General features: G+C 37.6%; 1 protein-coding gene and 1 long non-coding RNA gene across 3 annotated transcripts in view; one reads left to right on the top strand and one right to left on the bottom strand.

The window, feature by feature from the left end:
- Positions 1–20061, bottom strand: part of LOC123877759 (mitoferrin-1) — a 44036-nt gene that overhangs the window by 3421 nt on the left and 20554 nt on the right. For both annotated transcript variants that reach the window (XR_006798675.1, XM_045924635.1), the window contains exons 3-6: positions 12106–12236; positions 10680–10736; positions 1283–1422; positions 475–798 (exon numbers count right to left, since the gene is read on the bottom strand). Coding sequence is in view for 1 of the 2 variants with exons in the window: in XM_045924635.1 (XP_045780591.1) it covers positions 475–798; positions 1283–1422; positions 10680–10736; positions 12106–12236 (652 nt within the window). In the remaining variant the exon portion in view is untranslated. The remainder of the gene's footprint in view (positions 1–474; positions 799–1282; positions 1423–10679; positions 10737–12105; positions 12237–20061) is intronic.
- The window catches only part of LOC123877763, a 30369-nt gene that overhangs the window by 8111 nt on the left and 2197 nt on the right, over positions 1–20061 (top strand). Inside the window, exon 2 of the long non-coding RNA XR_006798676.1 lies at positions 8873–8882. This is a non-coding gene — a long non-coding RNA (uncharacterized LOC123877763). The remainder of the gene's footprint in view (positions 1–8872; positions 8883–20061) is intronic.

The raw sequence follows: 20061 nt of genomic DNA, 5'->3' as shown, positions 1-20061 counted from the left end.
CTGCAAACCAAAACACATTAGTTCAAAAAATCATTAAAAATATGCTCCTGATTTTTTCATATTACACAATCTAAGATAAAAGATAACACAGCGTGGATTTGACTCGCATTGTGCTCTAGCAGTGCATGGGATTCCAAGTACGTACTTACACATGACAATATCATAAGTTGAATATAATATGAAAAAAGTTTTGGAATGAATATCAATTCACCACTTATCATTTATGAGCACTTTGAGTGTCTCGAATGTGAACCTGCATAAAATAGCGGCGGGCATATGATATAAACCACGAGCTTGTATTAGCGCGGAAAGCTGAGAGGCTATGCTTTATAAGCCCAGCACTGCTACCACTGTTAGCCAAACGGCTTCAAGCACAGTTTCTTGCGTGTTAAGTCGGTCTAGGACATAGCGTAGTGTTATGAAGGAGTGCCTATAAAATTAGTGTCGGACAATGGACATCAATTCATTACTTACCGTGAGTGCATGTTTGAGTGTCTCGTACGTGAGCCAGCATATAGCAGCGGCGGGCATCTGATATAACACTCGAGCTTGCACGCCGCGGAAGAACGCGAGTGGACCTCCTGATCGAAGAACCAACGCAGCGGCCGCCGCCAACCCGTCAGCTCTGGCCGCTGTCTCTTGCGTATTGAGCACGGTTTTGCAAACGTCTAAAGGGGTTGTGAAGGCTGCGGCGAGTGCGCCCGCCATCGCGCCTGAGACCAAGTGAGCTCGGGGTTCGTACACGCGTCGTGGGTTTAGTATCGATTGGCACCACTCGTACGTCACGAAGTGTAACGCCTGCAATAAATAGAACGAAAAGCTTTAATAATCTCTTGGTTTTTCATTGTAACTCGGTCGCGCTAAGTTTGCACCTCGCTGGCATGCGGCGCCTCTCCCACTTCCCCATCTCACCTCCCCACGGTTGTCTTGTCGCGTCAATACGGTTCGCATACCGTACCGTACGAGTTTTATACGTCGCTATGGCGCAACTACGGTTCGTTCGCATGGCACAAAAATGTTTTCTATTTTTTCTACGTTCCACGTACATTTCCATAATAGCTCTATAGTATAATAATTATACTCTAGTGTAATCATGAATAGGCATCTTCTAGGTAAGAGCAATCATCACTTGCCGCAAGTCTGATTGCTATTAATTACTAAGCTCAGATTCAACCAAGCGAAATATACGATACTGTGTGTGGTGTGAGATTGTCTAGTGTGTCATAAAGTTTTCTGACAGATAAACTCTTATAAGGCTTAGTATGTTTGCGATGGCACGTACCTGGAACGGCACGTTCATGGCGACCTGTGTGCCGTACGAGCGGTAGAAGGCACGCAGGCCCTCAGCTCGGTACACGTGCCGCGCGCACTCCCACACGCCGCGGTACGGCGAGTTCAGCATCTGTAGACGCTGCTTCACCACTGAAAACAACGTATCAACATATCATTACCGAACATACCTATGACCCTATTACTAAGACTCTGCTGTCCGTCCGTTCGTCCATCTGTCCGTCCGTGCGTGTCTGTCCGTGGGCTGTATCTCGTGAAGCGTAATAGAAAGTTAAAATTTTCACGGAATAAGTATCTCTATTGCCGTTAGGTATAACAACAAATAATAAATATTTCAAAATGGCCACCACGAAAATTAAAGCTAAATAAAAAGTATTATTTCTTGTATCATGATACGCAGTGGCGTGCAGCTCATAGAGGTATAAAAGTACTGCCTACCCTAGTTGTAATAAATCAACACTTATTTTCCATTATGACCTGCCAGAAATAAGTTTAAACCCTGAGCACGCCACTGATGGTACGGAACCCTTCGTGTGCATTCGCACTTGACTGATTTTCTGTTGTCGACTTCTCAATACTAGATACCCTTATACTAGTTACCAATCTAGCATCAACTGATAAGAACGGACATAGTATGATAACCTATAAGCCTATATATTATTAAGCGAATCCCATACGTTGGTGTGAACGACCGACACCATAGGCGTCCTTGATAACGTGCCACTATCACACACTTCACATAAACGTGTATGTACTTAAGGCGTACTTGTTTTCAAGCTTTTGATAACAATTTGTAATAAAGTAGGTATTGGAAATTTATTGATGTTTTCCTTTTAACCGGTTTCAGAAAAGAATTAGATCTTCAATTTGAAGTTTTATTTATTTATTTGAATTTTTAGATTTTTCATCACACAACTTAAACATTGTGTAAAGTACAAGTGTAAATTAAAAATTTATAACACCCCCGACAAGTGAAGGTTACTAGGGAAGGGTTACTACTAAGGGAAGGCTACAGACAGATACACAGATACACACGTCAAACTTATAACACACCTCTTTTTGGGTCGGGGGTTTAAAAAACAAGCATACCTACTGGCCTTCTAATATTTGATAACATCCGGGCTATCGGTTTACGCTGCGCATGCCTTGACCACGCGTCCCTGCCAACTTTTGGTTATCGACAGGTTATCATCGGGTCAAATAGACGAAACCAAAGGTCGCGTACGTGTGTAAAATAATTCGCTATCTGTTAACAGATAACGAATTTAGGCATAGAAGAAATTATGTTATGCAATAATCAAAATTACAATTATTTCTATTAGGTACTAATACTAACTACTAGCTACGCTCTGCTTCGCTCAAGTGGAATTTTTGAAAATCCGTGAGGGCATAGAATTTCCAAAATCCTAAAACATAAAGTCGACATGGCAATCAGTGTGCGGGGCGTCCCCCGCCTCATACTCTGATAGCTAGTGTTTAGACCTGTCGCGTATTATACCTATTCATTTTTGAATGAAAACCCCAAATACTTATTTTCAAATACATCAGTTGAAAAAGACGGACTTTCATACCATACCTGCATCCCGTATCCCCTCTATTGTCAAAATTTCAAGTTTTTAGCGGTTTAGGCTGTGCGTTACGTATAACCTAAATACCTCCAAGGCAAGCAAGAATAGGTATCTTCTAGGCAAGGCTTTACCTTTGCCGTCAAGCGCAAGCATCATGAAAAAAGGAAAAGCTGCCACAGATTCATACCATCCATAGTCTGAATAGAGGAACTGGCAACAGTAAAGTGTCAATATTTACACTGGCCTGAGCTTCTTCGAGTGGCTTGGACGTAAACTCCTAACATCCGCACAAACACTCCACACCGATGTTGTCACAATATTTGACATGTGCAACTTAGTTTACTTTACACCTGTATTTACACTCACATAGAACAATGAGTTTGTTTACAACTTCATAACACACAGTTTCAGTCTACAGAATCAATGCGTTCCTATTTTCTTTCATAATAAAAATAAATAATAAACTAAAATGACCATTCATTCTTTTCTCTTTGGTAGAGGAGGATTGTGGTATGTGGTAAATTCTTGACATATCATACTTTATCCTTTTGATTTACATAATTCCTTTGTATTCTCATATAGCTCTCAGACCTAATTCAGACTTAAGACAATTATGGCACTGACATTGGCGCCGATTCTGTTGTCTTTCTCTAAACTAAATTTAGAGTATCTGCATCCTCCTCCTTTTAAAATTGCTAAAAAAGGACGGAACATGAATTTTACATTTAAATACTAAATAGCAAGCAACAGCCTCGCGACTGGCAGCTAAAGTCACGAGGTTTGACAGCTCTAAATTAAATTTAAAACGGTCAAACTGTGGTTGTCCTTTTCATATTACATTAGTAAGAAGAGGATGTGAATACTCTAAAATTTAGTTGTGCTCCGAATCAATACTATTATTTTAGCTAAATTCAACTTTAAGCTTGAGGAAAGTAAAAGTAACTACCACCTAAAGTATAGAAAGTAGTAAGTAAAGTAGGACTTCGTCTGTGTTGGTGTTAGCTGGCGGGCGGGCTCTGCCTTTTTGGAGTGTTTTTTTTTTGTTAAAACTGACTGGAAAGCGCTCTAAGGGGGTGCCGTGCGTATGTCAGCGAGCGCCGGCACAGACGGGGTCCATACTTGAATAGTTTAACTAACTTGTTACAAATAACTACAAACTTGACATTGGCTAATCTTTGTAAAGCCAGACGAAAGAGAAAAAAAAAAGTAAAGTAAAGTAAGTAGTTAGCCCGATAGATCTCGGCCATAGAAATGCAATATCAATGATGTCATTGTTATCAGTCATAATAGCCACAAAGAAGTCCACCATGACACATATAACATGTAGCACATGTATGTAGCGTTTAACCGCAGACATCCGCATCTGATCGGCGGCGTCAAGTTATCGTCCACCGCAAACGTATCTGCAGTCTAGACGTACCCCCTTATTCATAAGTTTTATATAACTATTTCCATACTAATTATTCATAAGTTTTATAAAACTACTAGCTTACTCCCGCGACTTCGTCCGCGTGGACTACACAAATTTCAACACCCTATTTTACCCGCTTGAATTACCGGGTTGAATTTACAAAAATCCATACTAAAATATTCAAACACCTTTTAATTTTCTTCCCTTATAAAAGACAGCTACAATGGCGTAGCAACTGTAGTTATAATATGTACAAGTAGGTATAGGTAGCTGCGAAAGTGATATTTAAATTATGCACATAATTACTTAACATATTATGTATTTACTCGATTAAATTCGTCGTTTGTGTATTTAAACAAGTGTTAATTTGTGTTGTACAATGACGCATATTGACTTGCACTCGTGAATAACGGTGCTGCCACATTGACTCAAGTGAGCACCTCAAGGTCGCTCCACATTACACGAGGCCGGCTGTATACTGCCAACAGTGGCAACTCACGCCATGTTTGCTTTGTGTCAACTGTCATGTTAAAAGTATTGTTTACCCTTAGATTAATTTCTCGTTTACACGAGAGCCTTTTCAACGCCCGTTAAAAAGCTCTCGTGTAAATGAGGCCTTAGGAAACTTGTAACATAACGTCGAAGCTTCGACGTTATTGGCAGGCGTCAAATGTTAGTACATTTGACGCGGGTAGCCCTAAAGTACCCCTATTTATCTTTGATTTTTAACCCCCGACCCAAAAAGAGGGGTGTTATAAGTTTGACGTGTGTATCTGTGTATCTGTCTGTGGCATCGTAGCGCCTAAACGAATAAACCGATTTTAATTTACTTTTTTTTGTTTGAAAGGTGGCTTGATCGAGAGTGTTCTTAGCTATAATCCAAAAAAATTGGTTCAGCCGTTTAAAAGTTATCAGCTATTTTCTAGTTTTCTTGTAGAAAAGAAGGTTAGATAACCGTTAGGTTCATAATATTCAAGTGTCAATTGACAAATGTCAAGCTGTCAAGATGGACGTTGCCTAGATATACCTAATTATTTATTTGAAAATGATTTGTCGGGGGTGTTGAAAATTTTTAATTTACACTTGTATCTTTGATCTATTTATTTTGCCACCATCTTTGTCACCATAGCCTAATATGTGACATATCGCCAATTCAGGATCAAACCGAGCTGCCTTACTAGTTCACTCCTGATTAAGGACACATAGAGAAAAAATGGCGAGTGAGTTCTCAAAATGCACGCACTATGAACACATGGCCAACGGCTTTAGTAAATGCGCAGAACTGATGTTTAGGTCTCTTTGGAAGACCGATTTCTACCACGCGGGAGCGCGCGATTGGTCGATATATTCGCCCCTTTTTTCTCGCATTGCACCATTTTTTTCCTACAGCACCGCTTTTCGCTTAAATTATTAGTAACCGCAAGCTGCAGACTTACGAGTATGTCCTTCCCCAGAATGTAGGTAAGCTATCTCTGTAACTTTTGCAAAAATCGGTTAAGCGCATGGGCTGTGAAAAGCTAGCAGACAGGCAGACACGCTTTCGCAATCATAATATTAGTACGGATGTGAATTAGTATGGATATCGAAGTATAGATATGGATGTGAAACTCCTCAAAACTCTAGTATTTACTTGTGAATTCCAAAATGATGCAAATTCCACTGTAAAAAAACAAAATGGTTACATCAATTTAAAGTTATTTTACGTTATTATATTAAGTACTAGCGACCCGCCCCGGCTTCGCACGGGTGGACACTACCACGAAAAATCCTATCTATTTTCCGGGATAAAATATAGCCTATACGGATTCGGAAGAATCCCTCTAAGTAATGGTAAAAAAAATTTGAATTTTTTGAGCCTATTCAATACAAACATACAAAAATACAAAGGTTTCCTCTTTATAATATTTATTATTAAGTATTTAGCATACGAGATGCCGACTTGCAGCGGCGCGGCGCAGACGCAGCGAAGCGTGAATTTTATTCACACTTTTGCATATTACACGCTGTTTGGGTTTTTATTGTATTTTTACGCTTTGATAGAGTTGGAGATATTTCTGCTGAATCATTATTAACTAAATCGTTTTTGTTACACTTTAATATTGGACAAAATTCTTGTTATTTCCGGAACCGAGTAAAAAATAAATGTAAGTTTAGCTACTAAATAATATATACCTATGTTCTTAACGTTTTTAACTATGTCTTTGACTGCAGCTATTTACTATACTAAATACTTAGTAAGCAATGTTATCTAAGGTGGAACGTGCCGGCTTCGGTGTCTATTCACTCTTCTTTGAAGGTACCAATATTACAGCTAGTGGGAACAAGTGTAAATTAAAAATTTATAACACCACCGACAAGTGAAGGTTACAGTAACTAGAAAAGAGCTGATAACTTACGGCTTAACCGATTTTCTTGGATTATAGCTAAGAACACTCTCGATCAAGCCACCTTTCAAACAAAAAAATAAAATTAAAATCGGTTCATTAGTTTAGGAGCTACGATGGCACAGACAGATACACAGATACACACGTCAAACTTATAACACCTCTCTTTTTGGATCGGGGGTTAAAAAAGGAAGCCAGAAGGAAGATCTCAATTCACTCTTGCTATGAAGGAATATAGGTTATACGTGGCAGGAACACGGACGCCGGCCGGAAGGACATTCCACACCTTAGGAGATTGTATACAATATATAAAATTATTTTGAGTAGGTAATGATATTATTTAAGTGTTAATTTGTTAGATCGTGTGATGTGGATTGTCCTTAAAGGAAATCTGTTATCAGCGCGCATTGTGCATTCGTTTGAACAATCTAAATACTATAAGTAGCCACAATTAATGTGTAATTAGTAATTTAGTAATTACACGCCTCAGTGACATGTTATCGCAAGTAGCTGAGCACGTTCTGTAGGTACCTACGGTTAGATAGGTATGTTCAACTTTATTTTTAGGGTTCCGTACCTCAAAAGGAAAAACGGAACCATTATAGGATCACTTTGTTCTCTTTCTGACCGTCTGTTGTGTCTGTCTCAAAAACCTATAGGTCCTGTTGACCTAGAATTATGTTTGGCAAGTAGGTAGGTCTTATACCACAAGTAAAGGAAAAAATCCGAAACCGTGAATTTGTGGCTACATTATAAAACTACTGCATTACTAAAACAGTTAAAATTGTTCTGCCTAAATATTTTTAGATTTCAAATTTGCTGTTTTTTTTTGAATGCACTAGTTTTCCCCACCAATTAAAATATTCGGATCATCAAAAGAAGAAGAGTGAATAAGCATCTTGTTCGCTCTACCTTAGGTTGCATCATGACCTGCTATTTGATCTGACTGCAATCAAGCGCATGCCTATTTAATTAAAAAAGAATTAAGCAACCCCTCAAAATTTCCTACGGGCTCTCGAAGTATCTCGGGCGAAATGTGACATGACATAATATTACGTACATAATATATAATTAATTATGTAAACATGGCTGCCCCTGAGTTCACCAAGGCCGGGGACACTGTTCACTGTTCGTGGCTGATGTTAACATGTGACACTAAGAGTTAGGTTAACCGCACTTTGGATGCGATTTTTTTTTTAATTTGTACCAGAAAGTTGTAACGATAAAGAGAGAAAGAAAAAGTGGACAGGGAAGCACTTATCTCTATAAGAGATATCTACCAGTGACCCTTGGCAGTGCGAAGATTGTAAAGGGAGTGGAATAGGTACGACAAAGATAGAAAGTATTCATGAAAAAGCTTTTCATTTTTTTTTATCGTATGTTACTGGTCGAACTTATTGAGAATCGCTGCTGCGCATGTAAAATCCGCTATTTCACACTAATATTATAAAGGCGAAAGTTTGTGCGTGTGTGTGTGTGTTTGTTACTCCTTCACGCAAAACTACTGGACGGATTGGGCTGAAATTTAGAATGGAGATAGATTATACTCTGGATTAGCACATAGGCTATTTTTATCCCGGAAAATCAAAGAGTTCCCACGGGATTTTTAAAAAACTACATCCAAGCGAACGAAGTCGCGGGCATCAGCTAGTATGTACTATTTAGTTAGGATTTTCGTTTTTGATGACATTTTGTTTGGTTTTAAAAGGCGTGTGTACAGGTAGAAACCCGTTCTGTAGCATGTGTGCTAGTTCAAGATATAATCGTTTAAGCTATGTGATTTTGATATAAAAGTAAAGCATATAATTATATTGATTTTCCACATAGCGCAATTTTCATGCGCAGCGACGGTGTGCATACTGAAAGGGATTTTTCCGTCTTCATTTTCCCTGCCAGTTTGAGTATTGGGATCATCAAAAGGAGAGTGAATAGGCAACTTCTAGGCAAGCGCGCTCCACCTTAGGCTGCATCATCACCTGCTATTTGGTGTGATTGCAGTCAAGCGTATGCCTTGCTAGTTCAAAAAAAAATGAAACACCTTCGTTACCCCTCACTTCGTACCACCAAATAGATCGATAAATTAGGTACCCACTGCGCAGGTCAGAGGTCTTTTCATGAGGCTTTTTTTTTAAATTCTCATACAAGTCAACCCTTGAATGCGAACTCAGCTGACGCTAAATGATGATGCAGTCTAAGATGGAAGCGGGCTAATTTGGGAGGGGCGTAACGGTTTCATTCAACCCATACCCGTGATACATACTTCTTATGTGAGAGGGGGGGGGGGGGGGAATGCCACGGTTGGCTTGGGATCCAAGCCATTTTTACTCCACTACCACTCCCCTAGGTCCACAAAATTAAGGAGTAAACTTGAAGGTTAAGATTTAGATAAAAAGCATCACCGTATATGTAGTTAATTATGTTTGTAGTGAATAGCCACATCAGATCAGGGGATGTCCCGTCTACAACATGTTCATAATGATAACTATATCCCATGTACAACATGTTTATAATGTTCATAATGTCTAAGCGTATGCTGAGACGTAGCTCAGCACACTATGCAGCAGCTCACTTGTATGGCAGCAACTTTATATGATAAACTTCCAGACTGTCATAAAAGTTTGCCATTTGTAAAATTTAAACATTTGAAACGTGCAGTCAAGACATGATAAGAATATAATTATTTTAAAACCAATTTTTAATGGCTGATGCACCGCATTGACGCAAGCACGCATCAACCAAGCCATACAATTTACGGCTTTTATAAGTTACGCGGATGAACCTGCGCAGAAATCTTATTTTTGAATGGCGCGAAAATATCTCAGCCAATCTTAGCGCGTCTGTCCACTATTGGTTGTTGCCTACCGCACCATGTTTTGTACGCGTTAATTATGAGCGAGATAGCAAGAGTCTTTTGTTCATGTGTTTAAAATCTTAACGTCAAGCAATACGGTCTGTATTTCATTGGTGTACATTCGGGTTTAGTCGGCGTTAGGTTGCGCTTTTCTGTGCAAACGAATTTTGCCCAATGCGCTTTATAAAAGTGGTAATACTTTACCAGTCAAGTGTGTCAATTATAATCAACTTTTGCCTTACATGGCTTGCACTTCGCAGAAATCGAGCGCACGACGGCATATCAATGAGGAAAATAATGTAATTTATTACTACACGTGCAGGGCATGTTGTTCATAAAGATGTTAGATTAGAAGTTAGAAAAGTGGCGTCCGAACTCCTATTTTTTGCGTGCGGCGATATTAGTGCTAACTTCAGTCGATTGGTTTTATTAAAACGCACTAAAACTTCGTTAGTGTACTGCAGTTCAAGTGTTCGCGTGCAAATTGTCCGAACGATATAATTTAGCACTATTTAAACGCTGGCTGTGAACTCGTTTGAGGAGGTGTAACTGGACCACACTAGAATTTTTCGAATCATTTATTTTCTTATCGCCTTCCTGCCTATTCAAAATCTCAAGTAAGATAGGTATTTATTTATTCTGTCCAAAATACATATTATGGTTGTTTTTATATTTGTTTCGGAAAACATCAAACTACTCTCCAAGCTCTAGTTCGCCATATACATATAAGTACATACAAATTGACATATTAGCAAAAATTCCATACAGTGAGAAGTTTAAACTATGGTTATATCATACTTTAAGGTTATTTTGAAAATTGAAAAAGTAATCGCTGTTTCTTGGTGGTTCGTCTCGGTAGTACGGGGATTCTGAACCAGTGGTAAAGTCACTTGATGATTCGTAAGCACTTTGTTAAGTTTATTTAATTAACATATATATGGGTATATATGTTAATTAAAGAAACTTATAATATATAATATATACCTATAATATGGGTACCTTCAAGTCAAGAGTGAATAGGCAACTTCTAGGCAGACGCGCTCCATCTTAGGCTGCATCATCACTTGCTAGCAGGTCTGATTGCAGCCAAGCGCTAGTCTATATAATTAAAAGAAAAAAAAAACAATTTGGCTATTCTATTGACTATTCTAAATTAAATTCTATTTGGAGCTCACCTTCTGCAGGATTTGAGACAGCGTCGTGGACCAGCGACGCCAAGCAGCCCGACAAACCTGCAACAGTGATGACGAAGCATGTTATTACCACTTACATAACATTCCCCCTCATATGAAATACATTGTTAATGAATATTTTTAGATATTATATTAATTTATGCTAAAGTATAAATATTGCGTTTGAGCACTCTATATTTAGGTATTTAGTTGTGGACTATGGCCTAAACCTTTCTCGTTCTGAGAGAAGCCGTGTGCTTAGTAGTGAGCCAGCGATGATTTGAGATGATGATAATGAATATCATGCCACCAGACGAGCTCTATAGCGACGATTGACTGTTGTTTTTGACAAGGATCAGCAGTTGATTCTAATATCACAAAGGCTCGCGATAGGTAAGTCAATGTAGAAATGGAGCGCGCATGCCTGAAAGATGATTATTCACTCTTGCTCTACACTTTGATATAATAGACGTACTATTTATATGATCTATTTTAAACCAGAATACCTAACGTGAATCAGCGTACAAATGTTGCATGACAAAAGGACCAAGTGTGGAATGATCGCAGTTATTAGATCCAAGGACATGCATGCTAATTCAAGTCGCTCATTCAATGATTTCTCTTCTCACATTACTTTAAATGAGGAAAATAAATTTATTAAACAACTACCTAATGCCCAGCATTTGACTTGCAGGCCAGTGGCCACTTATTGAACGTTAATTGTAGTATATCGAAAACCTCAACACAAGTACCAACAACTGTACAAAATTTCAACTTAATCGGATGAACGATACGCCTACAATAAATAACGAACAGACGGAATAGTCAGACAAAATAATTATTTTTTATACAAGCAAAGTTATTATTATTACGAGGAAAAATGTAATCTTTTAGCTCATAAATAGACAAAACATAGAAACCCACATCTGATATGGAGATCGGGATTTCGGATAAGATGTTTTTCCTGGTTAGACAATAATAAATAATAGCTTTCAATGATTTGAGCATAACGATGACGCATAAATTGAAGCTAAATGGACTACAATACGCGTTCTTTAGTGAAAGAAACTTCAGGGGGTAACCTGAATATTGCGTAATGATTTCTGGAGTACGTGTAATCCGCACGTTCTGAAGGAAATTAGCAAACAAAAAATTGAAGACATCCTGTAATCTCGAGATTTTTTGGCGGTAATCTGCGAATAACAATACTTATTATTTTTGTTCCCCATGGGATTCTTAAAACGCGGGCATCACCTAAGTATTTGGTACAGATATAGCTTGCATCCCACAGATGGGCATAGGCTTTTTTTGTTCCGGAAAATCAAGGTGTTCGGAATTAAATCCAAGAGAACGAAGCAGGCATCATGTAATTATATTTGTTAATCTGGATATTGTTGTTTTAAATTTTGTTTGTTTGTGTGTCACGTACCGTGTGTGATGTGGTCATGCCGATGCCTGGTGAGCTGCGACAGCGTGTGCTTGCTCTGCTCGTAGGTGGCGAAGAAGCACGCATGCGCCGGCCCCGCGCCCATCACCACCGCCGACATGCCGCGGATAGGCCTGCACATATAAAGGTTGTACATGTTAGTAGTGTTGACGTTTTGGGCACCTGTCGTAGTCCTGTCAGATTGCATCATTCAAGACATTCTACACTAGTGTCCTTTTTGACACGACTGCCCAAAAAAGGAGTTTTAGGGCTCATGTATCTATTTGAGTTTCGTTATTCCACAATAACTTCTAAATGCCTAATAAACACAAAAAAAATGTAGAAATTTTCAATATTATTTTTAGATTGTGTTGTGTTTTGTTCCTAAAAAAAGAATGCTACTTACGAAGGATCAAACAAAAAACTAACTTAAAAACCTTGGTTCTCTACATAGCATTCTTTTCCAGGACCAGAAACATTAGATTTTTGAAAATTCCTCTGCTTTGTCAATAACTCAAAAAAAAAACTTTTTGTCCAATTAGCGACTTTATAGTTCAAGGGTCTTCATAAAAATCCCTTTATGCATATTTTATACGACTTTAAAAAATTCAAGTAACCATTCTTCCGATCTTGTTGGCTTTTATGCCCGAGTGAATGCACTATGCATGTTATGACTATAATAATAAATCTATCAGTTAATTAAAGATTACCATTTAGCAATAGCGTAAACAAACATGGATATTACGACACAGCCGCCCCAGCCGGTGTGTCCGATGTGTTTACCTCGTGACGTCACCGACACATAGTACTGGAGTCAATGTACAGGTTACGACTGATTGACATGTTTGTTTAGCTGTCGACTGGCGCGTCACTATCAGTTCCTATCGATAACGAATCGTCAATAACTTTCATTTGTTGCACAACCGGTGACCCCGCCGTACAAACGAAGGAAGCACAACTATCGACCCACTATCGACCAAATCTCTGTAATTACACGTCACGCACACAAACTCAACATAAATTCTACGAAACTGGCCACTTAACACCTTCCGATACGCATTTGACACAACGTAGTGATTATATTTTTTTGTTTGACAGTTCAATGAAATAATTTAATTTTAAATCGTATCGTAATCGTGCTGTGCAAATTACACAACTTCAAATTGAAGTCTAGGGTTGTCAGAAAATAAATGGGGTAATTTTGCCTAAAAATGAGCAATTTTTTTTTTCATTATATTTAGACAAATTTATATTTTATTTTTGATGACAATCATAATATAACTAAGCGAAAAAGGCTGTTTTGTTAATTAAAAGATTTTAAATTGATATTGAAATTTAACTAAAACAAAACTTATTACTAAATTGTAGTACATTTAATATACCAGTCTCCGTCATAATAGCTGCATGCCAAATTTATCATGAAGTACCTAGGTACCTACGTAATTGGTGTACGTACACCAATGTACTTACCATGTTGTCTTCTATGTTTTTGTAAATGTATATGTTTGTGTGTGCAATAAAGAAATAAATAAATAGGTAATCAAAATCTTACTACATTAATAATATTATTTAGTTATAGTTAGTCCATGATAGGTAGTAGGCACCCACCAAAACAACCTTAGCGACGAACGGAGGACTCGTCACGCGTGATGTGGTCAAAGATGGGACGCTATACGGATAGCTAGAATATTTATCTTTATTTAGGTATTTTTTAAGGTCATAAATGTCAGAAAACACAAGACAAATAAAATATGAACCCATTTTGAATAAATAACTTTGAATTTGGCTTAGAGAAAAAAAAACCGCTACCCAAGAGCCGCTTTGTGTAATTTGGTAAGAGATCTACGATATAGGGATGTAAACTTGCCCGGTGTATAACACCAAAAGTAGTGAATAGTCTACTAACCCTGCGAGATACGCTAAATAAAATCGCTAACTGGTACATACTTGGATTATTATTAAATATTTTTAGTGAATATATTGCGTTTTTATATTTGACTTTTTAACTTTTTTATTTTTAACTGTCAGGATACGATTATATAGTAAACATGGTGATGGGCACCCTGTTAAGCAGAGATTTTCAATAAGGCCAGAGGCCCTATACTGTAATTAATCAAAATTATGTAAAAACAGAGTAGGTAAATTTATTACGTTGCAATCGATAAATTATTATTTTCTAGCATCGAACATCCATCGATTTGTAACTATCATAATAAAGACTAATCTAATGAGATCTCATTTTAAATAATCATCGTGAAAGGGAAAAATAGGGAAAAATAGGAAAATAGGCAAATTTTCATATGTGAATGGTATCATTCCATAACGCACACATACTCATCAACTGACAGTTCCCCTGCTTCATTTGACTTTTCGGAGCATACCATCCTGAGTATTTATTCATCCAAGTTGTTGCACTAAAAAGTTTAATTACTCTATAGCGACTACTATTTTGAGATGATAATTTATTTTACTATGGGTGGAGTTCACCGACTTTTAAAACGGCTGATTATTAGAAAACCGGCTGATTAAGTGATTTTTACTGTTCACCAGCACCTAACCGAGGTTTGCAGCCCTAAAACGGCCGTTTTACCTAACCGAGCTCGGAAGGGTCGTTTAACCGGGGTTTCCACATTTTTACATCTGTTGTGCCTTTGTGTACAGATCAATTTAGATTATTTCGATTTGTCTTTGCGTCGTTCATTTCAGTAGCGTGCAACAAGTGATTAATGTAATGGTTGGAAATAATTACTTATCTTACTTTCCACTATATTTTGATATTTTAAAACGAACTCTGAACTGATGCGCTTGTCGTCACTTGAAAAATCACTTGTACACATTTTTGGCCCTCCATTTTAATATTAAAATTATTTTAAACACTAGAATCTCTTAAAATCATCTTTAAATGCACGCACAAATAATTACGGCAACACGACAGCAAAAAATCAACAGTCCAACACGTGCAGGACACATGATCACGACTGTGACGTCGGGGCCCCGAAGTTGTAAATTTGGGACGGTTACTACCTGGCAAAATTTAGAACAATAGTGTAGTTCATCTTACCCATAGCGTCTTTGTACTTTTCCAGTTGAAAGTATTTTATTTTATGCTCCTAAATATAGGCGTCACAGTTTGTTGTGTTGAATAGTAATGACAATGTGTCTTCGCTAACGCATTGCGTTTTAGCGTTCGTTCGTAGCAGCAGCGTAGCTGAGAACAGATGGTGTTCCGCCGATTTAGTAACCATGCTACACTTTTTCGTGATGAACAGTAAATATTAAAACGGTTGTTTAAACGACGGTTTCGAAATCACCAGCTGATTTAGCAACCGTTGTTTATGTAGCTTTCGGCGAACTCCAGTCTATATCCTTTAAAAAAACACTTTCTAATTTTCAAGTTTTTGGGATCTATAAAACTTTTATTTCAATTATATCGATTTTATTTTGAGATGTTGATATTTACTATAATATCTTAATGCAATATAGGTACATTATGCAGTATTTCTTCGCTGTGGGCTCTTCTCAGACTTCCTCGTAGCTTTAGTTTTAAATTAACGTAATTAATTATCACCACTACATCATTGTTTGACAGTCAGAAATTGTACAATAGTACCCAATTTGAATGACTTTGACTTTGACTTTAACCTGCATAATATTATTACTAAGTTAACTAATCTACCATTCTGAGGTTAAAGTCAATACAGTAACCACAACAATAGATCGTATGACGACAGTTGCATTTAAATTAATAAAAACATTCATTTCAATCGCATATAGCTGCATTATTTATATAAATTCAAGTTTGTATTGTTAAATTATTATTTATAACAAATGTCTTTGATCGCCACTCGGTTAACCGCATGATTGTAAAATTCGTCTGTTATGAAGCTGAATCAAAGGTTGCTATTCCTTGGAATAATACGAACTTTTAATGTAGCCATCATCATTATTATAATCAACCCATCGCCATTTTTTCTACTGCGCACGGGTTTCCTCTCAGAATGGGAAAGGTACATGGATACTTAGTTGTGGTTATAGTTATAGTGTGTGTTGTACACGGTGGCTTAGTACGGATTGGTAGAATCCACAAACCTTTGGAAACATAATGGAGAACATTCAGATATGCGGGTTTCCTCATGTTTCCTTCAACGTTAAAGCAAGTGATTAAAATAAATGTCAAATGAGCTTGGTGGCTATCATTCAGTGATGGTCACTGGATAAGCGCTGATGGTCTGCAAAATACCGTTGCCAGTTATTCTGTAGGTTGAAGATTATGATTCAAACATATTGGATATGGGCTATGGCCCTAACTCCTAACGTATGCAGGGCCTGTAGAAGTCTCAGGCATTTCTCGTTGGTAGTTCTGGGAATTCCCATAGATCGTATCGACTGTTGTAGATGGCGACCTTGACCGTGCAACGCCAAGTGCTGCGCCGCACCATACATGCTTGGAATTGATACACGCATCACCACTATGTGGCTGTTTTCTAGTTATATGTTGTCTGGTGGGAGGCTTCGGCCGTAGCTAGTGACTATCCTACCGGCAAAGCGGTGCCGCCAAGCGATTTAGCGTTCCAGTACAATGCCGTGTAGAAATTAATCGGGTTTAATGAATACTACCATACCACTTTCAGGTTAGACCGCTTCCATCTTAGACTGCATCATCACCAGGTGAGATTGCAATCGAGGCCTAACTTGTATCTATCTAATCCGCTGAAACAGAGACTTTGGAGTGTTTTGCCTTCTGTAATTTTTTTTGGTCATGATGAGTAAGATACGATTTGAATGACATATAAAATTAATCGAGGAAGTATTGCAAACATTGTTTAAATAAATGATAAATAAATTTGTATCAATAAATGATAGTATAATAATTAATAGAGACTGGGGTCCTCCCCGAGCCACATCCACTTGCACATAATGGAAACAGTAAATACCTACTTCCGCGCAATCACTATTCATAATCTACATCACAAATGTATGTGATCTCAACTTGTAAGTACGAGTAAGTACCTAGTTATTGGAAATTTTATAGGTAATAATTACCTATTACAATATCAACAAATAATGATCTATAATATAAAAATGAATCGCAAAATGTGTTGGTAAGCGCATAACTCAACAACGCCTGGACCAATTTGGCCAAATCTTTTTTTTAAATGTTCGTTGAAGTTCAAGGATGGTTTTTACGGCGAGAAAAATTAGAATTATTGCTGGAAAAACCCTAAAAATAGCCCTTTTCTTTTTCCCATACAAATGATTTCTAACTAAAACGTAGTCAATTTGAGCTTTATTGCTATGGTATAAAGTTCATATTAAATTACAAGCACTCACTGTTGTCTAAGCAATGTAGGTGTGTTCCTAACGTCAACGGTTCTGTTCAGGAGAATTTTTTAAAATACGTAGGCACAAAAACTGCCACATTACAAATCTTTTTGACAGGACGAAGTCTGTCGGGTCAGCTAGTCATAAATAAAAATATCGACATCAAAGTAAGGTTAGTCTTTCCTCTAACACTTCTGCATATACAATACATATTCAAAAATTTTTAATATCGACTGTAACTTCGACCAAAATATAATACTTTGAACGAAGGACTTTACCAAGCAACCCATTCATCGCTCCCATCAAAATATAATATGTACTTTGAACGAAGCTAAGGACTTTAGACTTCCTGCGTCGTTCCCTCAATTTTGAGGATCGTAGCTCCCCTTCGATGCAATCTTTGCTACGATGTTCCTCCATTGCTCTCTGTTTCATGCCGCGTGGATTGCATTGCAGATAGGTGTGTCGACCACTTCTTTTATTTGATATAAGGACTTTACTAAGCAACCCATTTTGCTAGAATTATGTAGAAATGTCAAAACCTTAGACGATTCAAAGATGCCGATATTCGAAGACAATCAAGGACCACTTAACCACGTAAATGTCCCTACTCCCTTTGGAAGCAAGTAGTATGAACTACTATGTCTAGAGCTAGTGTAGCTATAACCTGGTCAGTGGAAGCACTCCATTACAATAGCAGCGATATCGCGTGCGGCAAATTGTAACCTCCGGAGTATAGCGGGGCGACTGTATAATACAGATTATGACATTAGCTGTATTAGTACTAACTATAGTATTCTAAAATATTGGTATAGCTCTCAAAAAACAAGGTTAAGTGGGCTAATTCTTATTCAGAGTCATATCGTCTAGAGTGTGGCGTTAGGCAGGGCGGATTAACATCTTCTGCTCTTTTAAACATATACTTAAACCAGCTGATTGATGAGTTCAGCGGAATTGGAATTTTATTATTTTAAGGGCCGGTCTGCCCGCGAAATTCAAATTTAATTTGGTTTTTCGCAATTTGTAAAATAATTCGACCAAGTAGGCTTATGGCATTCTAATTCCGCCAATGGCATCTTCACAGGATTACATAAAAATCTTTACTTGAAAGTGTTCGGTTTAAGAAATTAGTCAAAACAAAATAATGAGTTTGATACGAGTTACTCACCAATTAGTCGATACTATAACTAATTTCTTAAACTGGACCCTTTCAAGTAAAGATTTTTACATAAGCCTATGAGGATGACACTGCTATTGGCGCAATTAAAATGCCATAAGTCTACTTTGTCGTATTAGTTTACGAATTGTAAAAAACTTAAATTAGAATTTCGCGGGCAGACCCGCATCATGCACCTTAATCGAAGTAATTTCCTCAACAATTAAAGGCTCATTTATTATTAATTACAATACAATCCGTCACGCGATACATATTTATTACTTGTATGTATAATGTAGTACGATGTACAAACGATTTAATACATAATCACAATCAGCATACTTGCACTACCACCTACCTATCTATTTAACATGTAATCGTATACAATTAATGTCAGTCATATGCCACGGGTTATCATATGTGCTCATTATTTTTAACAACAAGTGTAATTAAAAAAGTTTAACATCTCTGACAAGTGAAGGTTACAGTAACTAGAAAAGAGCTGATAACTTTCGAACGGCTGTACCGATTTTCTTGGATTATAGCTAAGAACACTCTCGATCAAGCCACCTTTCAAACAAAAAAAACTAAATTAGAATCGGTTCATTAGTTTAGGAGCTACTATGCCACAGACAGATATACACGTCAAACTTTTAACACCCCTCTATTTGGGTCGGGGGTTAAAAACTACAATTATGATTTTGGCATCAGATCCTTTTAGGCGGGAAGCCACCAATCCTGAAAGCTCACAAGCGATCGCGGATTTGATTTTTTTTTAATGAAAATGAAAAGTTTACACTCAGAGGAATAAGATGAGCTTGGTCGGCGTCGATTTAATTATCCGAAAATATGTTTAAATATGTTTAAATAAATTTGATATTATTGAATGGCCGTTATATTTTACCGTCATCGCGTTAATTTGTGCAGAATTCCATACAGATTTGGAAAAATTCCGGCCGACCTATGTTTTTCCCACGGGATTCTTAAAGGTCCATCCGTTTAAATGATTTATATGAAATTTGGTACAGAGGCAGCTTAGCTTGCATCCCGGAAACTGACATAGACAACTTTTTATTCCGGAAAACCAGAGTTCCTTCGGGATTTTAAATAAGCTTAAACCCACGCGGACGAAGTCGCGACCATCATCTAGTGTTTTTAATTAAAGTAGTCAAGTAGAAATAGTTTGCACATTACTCGATAAGTTCATTCACATGCACCCGTGCTTTATCAGCGGTTCTATTTATATGGATAGGTACAGTTTGTACTTAGGACTACTTGTTACTATTTGATAGTGACTAATTTCATACTGATTCCTATTCGATCAGAGAAAGCATCTTAGGAGATCAGCCTTGGATAGGATACGGTAGTACTCATCATCATCATCCCATCGCCGGCACACTACCGAGCACAGGTCTCCTCTTAGAATGAACCTCCGTTCGCGTTTCCTGCCACGTATAACCTAAATAGCCAGAGTTAATAGG

This window comes from Maniola jurtina, chromosome 24 (assembly GCF_905333055.1).
Source record: "Maniola jurtina chromosome 24, ilManJurt1.1, whole genome shotgun sequence".
Taxonomy (NCBI): domain Eukaryota; kingdom Metazoa; phylum Arthropoda; class Insecta; order Lepidoptera; family Nymphalidae; genus Maniola; species Maniola jurtina.
This window is presented reverse-complemented; position numbering and strand designations above follow the sequence as displayed.